This window comes from Diorhabda sublineata, chromosome 11 (assembly GCF_026230105.1).
Source record: "Diorhabda sublineata isolate icDioSubl1.1 chromosome 11, icDioSubl1.1, whole genome shotgun sequence".
In the NCBI taxonomy this organism is placed as follows: Eukaryota; Metazoa; Arthropoda; class Insecta; order Coleoptera; family Chrysomelidae; genus Diorhabda; species Diorhabda sublineata.
Genome location: NC_079484.1, coordinates 8,431,315 through 8,444,919, shown reverse-complemented (window position 1 = coordinate 8,444,919; position 13,605 = coordinate 8,431,315). Strand labels below are relative to the sequence as shown.

Below are 13,605 nucleotides of genomic sequence, written 5' to 3'. Positions count from 1 at the left end.
TATACCCCAGGCAATTTTCGTTTACTTAAGGTGAGTACTGTTCAATGTCTCAGTCCCTGATGATAATACATATTTATTCGAGAACTTCAAATATATATTAAACAAGGGTCACATGTTTAGTGAGATGATGGATTCGCGTATTTTCTCCCAGTTGTCTTGGTAGATAATACTCTATTATATCCACTCTTAAAAGTCTTGAATTGTTGACATAGAGATTACATACTAACTTTATTTTGGTTCATTAAATGACTGTAAACAAATTGGTATTTTGATAAAGTTCAGACAGAGAATTGTTATTTTGTATAATTTTCTTTTCTCAATTTATTTCGAAAAACTAATCTATACATAGTCAATTAAATTTTAATTAGAATTTCATAAATCACGATAATTAATTTAATTTAAAAAACGTTTCATCATAATTTTCAGACTCACCTTTCTCATAAATCTTTTGATATCATTAATAATTCGCAAAAATTCCTTCATTTCGAAACTTATTAATCTTGTGTTATTTGTTGTTCGCTTCTGGAAACTTATAAATAATTAAGTGTTGTAGATTGAGGTAAGAGCTTTCCCAGAATCGGATGTGTCTTGGGATCGTAATCCTTTTATTACTATGTTCCAGCGAAATCGATAAACTATGTAGAGAAATTTGAATAGGAGAAAAACTCGAAAAAAAAACCCGCAAATTTAGAAAGGTTCGTCATTAAATCCCGAGAAAATTTAGAAAACTGAAAACAACATTGGCTATTCGTGGAAGCATCATTTGTAGAATCAAACAAAAAGATCGTTGAACATAAAACTTAGTGCATGACAGACGGAATTCAACGTTAATGAATCAAAGGGAAATTCAACTCAAATAATATTCTCTACAAATAGCTATGATGTCAAACTTGACTATAGTTATGCATAAAATTGGAATAATGAAGAGAAGATAAGCATGGCGCCTACACTTCTATTTAAAGAGAAAAATTTTAGAAATTAAAAATTAATTTTCTCAGTTATTATTGCACTAAATTTGGAAAACTTTATATTGTTGAGAGACTACCACAAAACCCCCTTTCTTATTAAAATTTTTTAAGACTTTTAATTCAGAGGTGGTGCTAGAGAGGAATAATATTACAGTAAACTGTCAATTTAAGAATAAATATTGACTTGTTTCAGGATTTTTCCACATAGTACATAATAAAGCTAAAATTGAATTTATCACATAATTATGGACCGCATTGTATCATGATACATATTTAAGCACAAACACATTCCCAGAAGATTTAGGGCTGTGGGGGGCTACTTGTAACAATTTGTCCCTTTGTTCCGTATTTATGAAATCTAGCAGTACTATTTCAATTTAGAACTATCGATCAAATAAACTTTTTATCAAACCTGTAACGTTTTTGGTAGAAACGGCTTTAAAAAAAGCTGACGAGTGTTATAACAGGCTTGGGGCAAATTGAAACATTAGAAACATTACAAAAGCTAAAACAGGCTTATCTATCTATGTTTTCAGTAAACAATTAATCGAACTATGTTGAGCATTTATGTAGAGACAGTTTTTTAACGAATAAATAACAATAACTTAATTCATTTTAAAAGCAAAATAAGTGAGTGTTGAATATATTTTATCGATCATTAAGGTCACCTTCAACAACACCTATTAAGAAAACAGACCTTCCTTGGCATGAAGAAGCTATTTTTTCTGGACTTCTATGGCAACTGTCTTTTGTGCGAATGTCCAAGTACTCACCAGAGTTGTAAAACAATTCCATATCACAAATTTAGGTGCTAAAAAATTACTGGTAACTTCTCGTGCTGTCCGTTTTCTAGAGCATAGTAAATGGAGACAAGTTTTATTACGAATGAAACCAAAATGGGAATATAATGGAGAAAGGATCTGGAGAGAACCACTCAATGTTCTCCGCGAAGCTGCCACCTATAAAGAGAGTACCGCAATGTTCTGATGAAGAATAATGAAACGATATTACAACCTTATATATTCTATATGTAACGATTAAGGTGATGTTCATGGAATGCAATTGAAAACTTATCATTACGAGAGCAATTTACAATTGTGTCAACCTACCTCAGACTTCAAATGGTTAGTCACAGCGGCGTTGGAGGAATGGAACAATATTTACCATGAACTATCAATCGCTTGATTATTTTAATGCGCAGACATTTCAAAATACTGTGAAAAATATAAACTCAACTTACAGAATCAAAGTAGTTATAGAATGGCTTAATTCCACTATTTTGTTTCAAGAGCTGTTTTTATGTTATTATATTGACAAGAAACTTTGAATGGTCCTTCATATATTTGATAATCTATCTATAGTCATCAGGTATTGTCAATAAATCAAGTTTGACTTGTGAATAATTACAAATTCGATGTTTATTTTCTATGATCAGTTGAATTAAAGGATTATTACCTTCTCAATTTTCTTCTAAATGTTGGAGAGAGAGTACATGTGTTTAATTTTCATGCCCTGACGATTCGTATAAACTGGCCTTCTTCTCAAAATAATGGCGCGTGGAATTCAACTTACGGAAATTGAGCTAAAAAGAATTATAGGCTTAAAAAGAGGATGAGCTAAAGACAAATTGCTCGCTCCCAAGGAGGGATCAAAAAATTTTTAAATCGTGAGGCAGGCAATTACGTGAAAAAGGAAAGAAGTGGAAGACCTCAAAAATTTTGAAGCGGTTTGAGAGGTATCTCAAAAACATTATCTTGGTTAGGAATGGAATCACAAATCTCATTCACACAATTTGCAGCAAATACTGCAAAAAATCAAGTCAAGTTTTGTTTTCAGCGCTTAAGATTTTTCAAAATAAGTCAAAATAAGCTAGAAATAATTACTTGAAATGTCTGGAGATAGCGAATCAGTTATTCCATTTGAAGTAAGAGAGTCTGCGAATGCTGGTAGTTCAAAACTTAGGTAGATACGCCATTGCCTACTAATAATTTGAAAATGGTTCGATCTGAAAAATATAAAGAACGTCCAAGAAAACTTGATACTTGTTTATTTTGAAAATTCAATACCATTGGGGGCGTCGACTTTGTAGACTACATATTCAATGTTGAGATCTGGACTCACCGTGCGCAATGACGATGTCAAGAAGTACATTATGTTTTTGGCTTATAAAAGAGGCCAAAGACGAAAACTTTCTATTTTCAATTAAATTTACGATATGTTTATAAGTTATTATTGAATAAATCTGTACCTTAGGTCGCACCGATAATGGGGATTCTAGAATAACAACTCCAGAAAAGATTTTTTGTACTATATTATAATGGAAAATGTGGCATACCCGTGGGCATAAATACTATTGGAAAATTACCCGCAAAGAATGCTCAGTACCTGGGTCTACCTAATGTACACAGGATACACAGGACATTGTTTCAGATGCTCGTCAGCGTCTCTCCTGGTAGACTCAGGAGAATTAGATGGAAATCCAACAGTGTCTCTGAAGGCTATTTTAAGCATAAGTTCATTAGAAAATAAGAGAAAAATTTTAGAAAATATTCTGGCTCAACCCCTTGTCATACATGTAAATATCACAGCTTCAAATGAAATTAACATTAGACAAGAAGTTCAAGAAAATGGACTTATTTTAAATAACTGTGTCTTTAAGAATGTTGCTTCCATTCTTTATAAATATTAAAATACTGAATTAATTGTCAGTTTTTTCTAGTAAATAATAAATTAACCTTTGAAAGTTAAACAATTACGTACAGTTTTTACATAACTACTTCTCATATCTGATATAATATATGAAGGTTGTGAAAAATGCGACGTTTCCTAATGTTAGTGAGTGACTTAAAGTGTCATATTTGATAGCAGAATTAGATAAAATAAATTACCTAATTACCAACAAAAAGCAATAAATTTCTCACCAATCTTACTTTATCTGATAAACATTGTACCAGCCATAAACCAAGTCAAGAAAAAATAGCTGTCTTATGTCATGTCTTATCTAGGTGCATTATTATAAATTTAAATCTTCTGTGCGTGTGTATGTACCTACATTCCTCTTAAACGACTGAACCGATTTGAATGGTATTTTTTGTGCCTATTCCAAGGAATTCGACAATGGTTCAGATTAAAAATTCATTTCAAATGTTTATTCAATTAATTTTTTATTAATAAATTGTTGTGGATCTTCGACCGTTTTTCATTGAATCCGGCAGACTCCATTAAAACGATCCAGAAAGTTGAAGCTTATACATAAAAATATCGAATTTTTAATTCAAGGTGTGTGTACAGTACAACGTCTGTCAGGTCCTGTAGTTTACTTTGTAACCAAATACAACGTCCATTACGTAGCCTGTTGATTTAGAGATCAGATTCGTTCAACAAATGATCTAGATATGCCCAAGATTACCGGTATTGAATGCTTGGAATACCTCGTATCATATAAACCAGTGATTTCTGCTCGTCACGATATGTCAGCACTTCATTTAAAGAAAGAGTTGACTGTTACTTTACTGAAAACAATGTAGAAACATTGATAATAGAATCAAAATCTGTTCTAATTAGAACTCATTTATACCAAAATATTCTATAACCAACACTTTTGATGTATATCGAAACATCAGTTCACATGAAGTATAGAAGGTAGAGGTAAGGATGAGTATCTCATATGGGAGAAAAGTTGAAGAAATACCCAGCTGTATACGATAAATAACAGTTCAAAAACCTTCCCGAATGTTGCTGGTGTGGACAAAGTTTATGGTATAAATACTATAGATGAATCAGTTGTGGATGAATTGAAATAAAATTTACTCTGATGCTATGATGGCATTATCCTTATTTAACAATTTCGATGGACTAATTTTCATACACCTCTACCCTCCATAACATGAATTGAATAAAAATTTCTCGTAAACTTACCAGCATCGGCCATCGTACCATCAAATAAACCTTCGCTCTTCCAAAGAATCTAAATCTTCTTAGTCTCTTCAGTTTTTTATCGTTGAATCCCATACTTTGAGACAGAAACTATAGTCTTCATGATCACTACAGGTTTAAATTTGGTTCACCAGCATTTTTGAAGCCTTTCGTTTTTTTATCATCACTAATAAGTTTATTTAGATTTTTATATGGCTCGCACAAATCGAGAACGTTCAACTTAGCATCATTTTATAAGAATGGAAGGAAATAGGGAAAACCTTAGAAATACACATGAATAAATCTAAAAATGCATATTTTTCTGTATAGAATATTCAAATACTCTACTCTAAGTATGTCAATCTATTCAAGTATCATAAAACTTGATGTGGTACATATGGAAGTATTCAAAATAACTGCTCTTGTAAATGTAATTCGGATTAAATTAGAATCTAGGTAAGAAAAAATGGTAAATAATTTTTATATACACGTTACTTGAAAGTATGGTAATAAAATCAACTCATTTTATCGTCAGCTGTTTAATAGGCAGACATAAGTGTGCCTGAAGCTCTATAGGTGCCAACTTTTTGTTTATAAATTCTGTCTATTCTTGTTTGTTGCAACTACGTTTTCAAAATTCCCACAACTATGTTTTTTTGACTTTTTTTCACATAAAAACTCCTTATATCAATCTGTTGCCTCTGTATCTTCAATATCTTACTTATAAATGATTTGTCTATGGTTGCCCAGGTGGATTTTTTAGTCCTACTTGGAACTTAGAAAAAAATCATTAATATACCTCGTCAACTTGCTACAACTACAACTTGCTGAATATTAAATGATAAAAAGTGAATAGACGAGTAAAATGTACTTGTCTGTAAGTGAGTTTGGTTTAAATAGGGTACCAGACGTGAATTGGGCCCTTTTTATACCCCATTCGTTTTTTTTGCGAAACGAAATTTGAAAGCAAAAACCATAAGAGAAAATAAATTCTTTGCAAATAAAGCTTTTCAATCCCAAAGAGTCTTTATAAATAATAATGATAGTAAGAATCGACTGAACTAAAGTCATCATTTGATTGAATTATGATGGATTGTAAAGAGGTTGTGCGCAGCCCTGTTCTCCTTATAATAAACTATAAATTGTCCTACGTATAAAATCTTGAGTAACTTTGTCAACTGATTTCAGTTTTTCTTAACATGTTTTTCGTTTCTGTGAATGAACCACAGAAGAAATCCCTTTCGTGACTACGATAAATGGAAAATTTATTTACTTTAGTCAATCCAACAATTCTTATTATTTTCCTTTTTTAAACATTCAAATATATTTAGAATAACTGTGTTTGTATATCTAAATCTTTATTATTAAGTTCATACCTGTCCTTATTCTCACTATACTTTACAATTTCATCGTCTTTATTCGCCCATGGTCTACAGAATGCCATATTTCTATTTATTTAAAGAAATTTATGAATTAAATGAATCTCACCAAGCGACGACACTGTTTATCGCTGGAATATTTCGAAATAATTGTGTACATACGCCTTCCGACAGCTTCGGCCAATAGAAATGCATTTATGTTTACGATTCGATATTTTCATTGTTAAACAGTGGAGGTGATGAATTTTGACACATATCGATGAAGTCCACGTGGACTGACGTTTTGTTAGATGTTTACCGGATTTTATACGGGGAGTAAACATTATTTTTATGAAATATTGATTGTTCCTCGCATAACTGTCTGATGCAAATGATATTGGAAGAACTATGAATATTAGACCAAAAAATGTGTTATTTTCGGTTCGTTCTCTAACTTCGTATTTTCCCCAATAGCGTTTCGCGATCGTATCAAGTTTCTTGGATATCAGGTATAAAAAAATATAGTCCCAAGTATCAACTGATTTGTTTTTTACTGCAGAAAGTGTTTGTTTACTTCGTCTAGAATAACAAGACTTTTTCTGAGTATCAGAATATTAAAAAGAGAAGCGATGTGAGACCGTTTAATGAGCCTTTTATTATCAAATCGAGATTTGAGAAGGTCTACGTTGTAGTTACATTCTGAAACCTCAAGATATTCTATTACGTATTTAATTTGTCCCCGTTTGACTATAAGAGTCTGTCGTTGCAAAAATCGTAGGAAATAAATACAAGAATGAGAATATGCGTAAAAAATACTAAATCTGTATTAGCTTTGCAAAAATAGCGAACGGAAAGAATGAAGGAGACCTAATTGTTAGATACCGAGATTGGAAATACCTCCAATTTTGCTCAACGATGATTCCTGTTGTGGGTCGAAGTGATCATAAAATTTTAAATATTATGACAGAATAATCTAAAAGTTTCATAAATTTACCTGAGCTAAAACAACTCTTTGGACTTTTAGTGGTCTTTTTCAATCATAAGCTGTACATAACCATAGAAAAAAATTGTTGTGTATTCTTTATTCTTCTTCTTTATTCGGTTTAGTCAAGTTGAAACTTGCAAGGTGCAGTGTGCATCAGCGTAAACGTTGAAAAATCGATCATTCAACAGATAATGGAAAAACATTAATATTCAATTATTTTAAATAGTTTACAGACAAACATTTACGTAAAATTGTTGAAAAAACTGTGGAATTAGTTGGTACTACTCTTGTTGTTGAGAAATTTACGATCTACAGAGTTATTGAAGACGAAAAATGTAGTGAGTTTAAATAGCAAATAAAGCTCTAGGTAAACAACATTTCAAATAGAAAATTATTTAGAGAAGGAAGGAAAGTACACGCGGTCTTCTTTAGAAAGGAATTTCCGGCAGTAGACAAACTGTTCAAGGTGATAATGAAGCGGATACTTTTAAAACAAATAAGTTTCCGCTGCAAAGTATTCCAGAAAGTATATGTAAATAAAAGAAACGTTATTGTAGAATGGACTATAAAGGAATTGAAAAACCAAAGAAGATTTATATTTTATTTAGATGAAACTTACATTATTGAGGGACACACATCAAAGAAGTTTCGAGAAAAAACAATTCTTTTAATATGAGTGATGTTATTGTTTTTGCAAGCTGCACTTTTCTGACCAATAACGTCACGACAAAAAGTTTTGGGATTTAGAAAAATGGCCAATTCATTTGCTGATATTTTTTCATGCCAATGCTGTAGAAATGGCCACATTTCTTGACGGAATCAGTTTTGTTTCATCACGATAAAACGATTTCCGATTCATCTAGCGTTGCTGCAAAAAAATTGGACGAAGTGGGTACGATTTATTCCTTCATCCACCATAATCACCTGATTAGATTCTCTCTTATTACTTTATATTTACAAACGATGAAATGCGAGTTCAGCTAATTGGTGAGGTAAAGGTTATATTTCGGATGGTTTGAAACAATTGGATATTCGTCGAACTCAGTGTGAAACTAAAGTGAAACGGAAATATGTGGCAAAATAAAATATATAAAAAAGCTTTTTCGATGAAATGTCACTCAAAATTATTTTTCTCCGCATCCTCATATGAACGCCTTCCCTCATTTTATCAAGCCTTGACCGGACCCTGTCCAAAACTGATTGATAGATTTATCACCAATATCCGGATTGGCCTTATTTGTTCCTCGGGCTATTTCTAATCAAAGGAACAAAACGACCCTTTTCGGCCATTGTCTTCAACCTGTACACAATCTTGCTTTTTCCACGAGAATTGAGATAAGTTACGCTAGGGCCTAGTCAATTCGATTGCCATTAATTTCGAAAGGTCACAATTCCTTATTGGCACGTACCGCTGTGTCGATATAAAACGTTTGTGAGAACTGCAAATAATGCCAATTTCATTTTTTAAATTGTTTCTGTGTTATATGCCCCTCATTAACTACAAGGGTTATGAACGGCAATGAAAGTAGAATTAAAAAATGGAGAGCGAATAAATCTTGCGAATAGATGTGATTACACAAAAGACGATTAGAGTCAGTTTGAGTTGAAAAACTTTATTACTTCGTATAAATTAATTCCGAGTATACCCTTTACGACATGACGCTATTTCCAGTAGATCTGACAATCTACAATAATTTCAGAATTTTTAAGGTGGTATCCAGACAGATTTTATCGCCATATTTGATTAAGTGATATCCCTTAAACATCTTTAATTTTCCGTAAGATATAAATATTGTTATTGAACCTGTGACAATTTCAAATTCTTCTTCAAATTCGGATCGCTTTATTTCCTCCATAGATTCAATTTTTTGAGCATGTCACTTTTCAAATTTTCACAAAAAGTGAAACAGAAACGAATAAGTTCAAAACAAATTATTTTATTGTTTTTTAAAATATTCGCCCTTGAGGTCTATACATTTTTGCATACTCTCAAATCAACCTGTCAAAATTTCTTCCATTTTGGAGATGATATGATTTTGAAAGTCTTCAACAACTAAGAGATCCTACAATCTTTAAAACATAGACTATTCCTCGCGTATCTCCACGACCAAAAATCCATCGTGTGTTTAGAAGGGCACACGAATACCAGCATCAAACTAACGCTAGTATCAGAGGGATTCCCTAGCGACGTGGGTTCCTTGCGTGAGTTATATTATCGCTTCCACAACGCTTATGGTATTGGTTCAGCTAAAGTTGAAGCAGATCTTCCCGCTTTCAGGTATTCCTTTCCAACGGAGAAATTTTTCCAGCTTTAAAAAATTAGGGAAAGCCATAGCAAATATTATTACAGTAGCTCTCCAGGTGAATGTAAAATTTTTTAGTTAAAATGACGCGATCTAAGAAGCAACCACTCTCTGAAAGACTGACCGATATCATGCTCAGACTGTTCCTTATTAGTATTTAATCCCTAAGACACAAAACAGATGAGCTTTATCTTTTACTAGAGGAGCTTAATTTTCCAAAAATTGTTGCCATCATTGTCCACTAACAACGACTTTTCTGAAATAACACAGTTCAATGATATAATATGTGAGAAAGTATTCGAATTTTCTATCGTGTACCTCAAGAGTTGTGACCTCTATATAGTTTGTATTTACAGAACAACTGACGCTGACGTACATAATTTCAGTCACAAACTACTAGCCTTACTGGAGTCCTTACTTCTAAAAAGCAAACTAATTCTATGTCGCGATCTGTGTTAGATTGATTATTTCAGTGTATGCGCTGGTCAAGAATGTCTTCAGTCAATACCAACCAGAATAATTAAGACCAGTCCTAGTATTATAGACTGTCTATATGTCGTGTCATCGTATTCCGAATCCATCTACTGTACTATCTTTAATTCAGGACGCATGAAGTACTAGTGTTAACAAAATTTTCGGTGAAATCCAATTCTAAAAATGCTTCTCGCAAGTTAGGCCGTATCTTTTCGAGTTTTCAAAATCTAAGAAATAAGCCTTCTTCATCGAGCATAATCTCTACTTCACCTGATAACCTCAATACTTACTTTGTGAATGCATTTTTGGGTTTTTAACAAATGCACAAATGATGTTATAAACTCTTTCCAAAATAATGTCTACTCTAGCCTAAATAGCCATCACTCCTCTGCAACAACTTTTTGTGATTTCGATTGTGTTAATCATAATATTTTAACCAACAAATTGCAATACTATGGCTTCAGAGGAACACCTCTCGCATGGTTTAAGTCATACCTCACCAACAGAAGTGAGCTTGTAAGAGTTGATACAAAGATGTCTTCTTGCAAGCTAATAGAATGTGGAGTGTCCCAAGACTCAGTACTAAGTCCAATTTTGTTTCTTCTGTTTATAAACTATATCGCCTATCAAGACATCAGTGGTAGAATATGTCTATTTGCAGACGATACTAGTTTCTCTTGGAGCAAACCTGATCTCACGGCACTTCATTGGACCATACCTAGTGACCTAATCACCCTTAAATCATGATGCGATTCTAGTCTCTGTCTTAACGCCTCTAAAACTGCTCTGCCTTTTTTATTAAATAACACCACCAATGACGTCGTCGAATCTGTAAAATTCTTAGGGCTTCTTGTGGACAATTCCTTGAAATGGGAGTTATATATAGCCTCATTATATAAAAAATTAAGTTCCTCCTGTTTTACGCTGAGAATAGTTTCCAAAGAAGTGAATTTATCTATCTCCTTAATAGTTTATTGTGTCCTTATTGAGTCGCCTCTCTCTGCTTACTGCAGGGACTTCTTTAAAAGATTAAAAATTCTGACTCTTCCTTTCTTATTTATCGTTTGAATCCGTTTGTTTAATTCGTAAGCACGTCTCTCCAATTGCAGAAAGATCGGTTATACACTTAGGAACGCGGAACACGACCTTTACCTACCTACTCCACATTCAGAATTAATTGAAGGCTCAATATTTTACAATACAAAAAAATGCACAATCATTTGCCAATTGAAATCAAATCGATATAATCTTTTCCCGCATTCTGCAATAATTTGAGGGAATATTTATGGAAAGTTAAATAATATTTAATTTCGGGTATTCTGCATACTGGTTTAATATTGCTATCAACTAATGTACTAATTATTACCTATTTCTATTACCTATAATTTTGTTATTCATTGTAGTTTTCTTCTGTATATAGAAATTTTATTTTATTTGTATCTTTCTTTAGATATTTTTATGTTTGTTTTTTAGTTTATACAACCTTTTGTCTACAAATGGTAACAATTTTTTGACCATAAAACATTTCTCTCTCTCTGTTTGTGAGGTGTTGAAAATCGCTGTTCGCGTGTCTATTTTGACAGTGGGCAAACAAAAAAAGTTATTAGGGAATAAATGGGTTGAATAAGAGCAATAATACATTAGCTTTGTTCGCGGATCAAATCCCGGTTCATTTTAGGACCGATCGCATTTGTTATCAATGTACTTACTCCCCGACGTGTTGGCGGAGGTCTTTAAACGTCATAGTTAGTATGAGTATTATTCAATGTATAAGTTGAAAATATACCAGTGAGTTTGAAGAAATTCATACTGATTGGAGGCCCTTTACCTTCAATGGACACAAAAGATTTGATATAAATAAAGAGAGTGGCAGGTAAGTGGAATTATACCGATGTTCTCTCCCTATCAATTGTTCAGACTTACTAGAACAATTCTTCATGAAGATGAAGGTTTAACACCAAACATGCGATGTTGCACAGTTGATCTATTGCTTTTAAAAATGTACGTTATTATAAAAGTACGATGCTCCATGATTAATCCAATCAATGAACACCGGTGTAAACGGTGTATTTATAACACCGATTTGTATGATAATTTGGATTCAGGTTCTATTTACCTTCTATTTCAAAATCTACCCTGAGCCGAGGGCTGTTTTTTTTTTCAAAATAAGTACTTAAAACGGATGAAGCGCTCAGAGCATATTATTACTACATGAATAAAGCGAATTGTGAAGTGACAACGATTTTTTTCAATTAGGGTGGAAAAGAGAGAAGACATTATTTTCTTCATAACTCGCTTAGTTTTTATGCTTGGGACTTTTTTAAAAAAATTAAAATAAAGGTTTTTTGAGGGACTTCAAAAAGATATAAAAAGTGTTCCTAGAAAAATTCATTGTTCGTCGGTTATTGTACGTAGAAACTTTCCATATTGGCGTTTGAAAATACTAGTCAACTTTCAACAAGCAATAATTCCGTTTGTATTGGGTCGGCATAAATCGTAAATACACGATTTTTTAAATTTTTTTATAAGCTACAATTTTGTCTTCACAGATTTTTCGATTAAGTACATATTTTTCCACTTATTCGCGGAAAACAATCTACAAACGTGGTTTTTTTGCCTGAAAACCAACAATTTTACTCGCGAATACATCAAAAAGTATCATCTTTCAGAAAAAACTTTATGGTAAAAAAGTTGCTTCGAATTAGTCAATTTTCAATTTTCGGACTTATTTTTAATAAAAAATTTTTCACCCCCGAGAAAGCGTGGAATTCAGTCCCATGCACAAGACAGATTTACATGATAATCGGTGCTGTATGGGATAAATACACGGGAAATGGTCATTGATTGGACTAAATCATTAACAGCTCATCTTTACTGATACTACAGTATTGATATATATGCGTGCATTCTAAGTCAAACTATAATATAATGATAAATAACAAAAAAATAATGCTTTTTACAGTCCACTTTTTCTATTTTCTTTTTCTATTCTATTTTTAGCAGCCATTTTAAGCTTATTTTATAAAATAACTTGAATCAATTTATCGGAATATGTTTGTCGTACGCCACAAAAACTGGAAAGGAGCAAATGAAACATAAAAAGACGTCCGATTCAGCAAAATTGTGGAAATAGAAAAAAAAGTAAAATTAATTGTCTAGACGTCCGTTGGGATGTCGTGAAAAATTTGTTTTCGAATTTTGGAAAGCATACGATAACAATTAAATCAATGGATATATATAGTGTGGTTTTCATTGATGGATTGCCTCAAAGACCAAAAGGAATTAATTATCCAAAGGAAATGAAAGGATTGATTACTGTAAAAAGAATATTTAGACGTAAAAGCATTCCAGAAAATCTATGTTAATAGAAAAAAGCGATGTTTTAGTATGAAAGAGAAATGCTTTATTTTCAAAACATTGTTATAATTTGTAGAAAAAAGCTTGTAAAAACTAAAAAACAAACATAGAAAGAACTAAATCACGATACAAATAAAATAATATTTCAATTTTCCAATAAATATGCTCTCAAATTATTGCGGAATGCGGATAAAGATGATATAGATATGATTTGAATTGGCAAGTGATTATGCATTTTTTTGCAT

At 32.2% G+C, this 13,605-nt stretch overlaps 1 protein-coding gene across 14 annotated transcripts in view; it reads right to left on the bottom strand.

Annotated features, from left to right (window-relative positions):
- Window positions 1-13,605, bottom strand: part of LOC130450233 (disks large 1 tumor suppressor protein) — a 1,338,131-nt gene that overhangs the window by 386,782 nt on the left and 937,744 nt on the right. The window contains exon 2 of one of the 14 annotated variants that reach the window (XM_056788523.1): window positions 4,887-5,164. The exons of the other annotated variants lie outside the window; for them this stretch is intronic. Coding sequence (XP_056644501.1) covers window positions 4,887-4,979 — 93 coding nt within the window. The 5' untranslated portion in view covers window positions 4,980-5,164. The remainder of the gene's footprint in view (window positions 1-4,886; window positions 5,165-13,605) is intronic. 14 annotated transcript variants of the gene reach the window in all.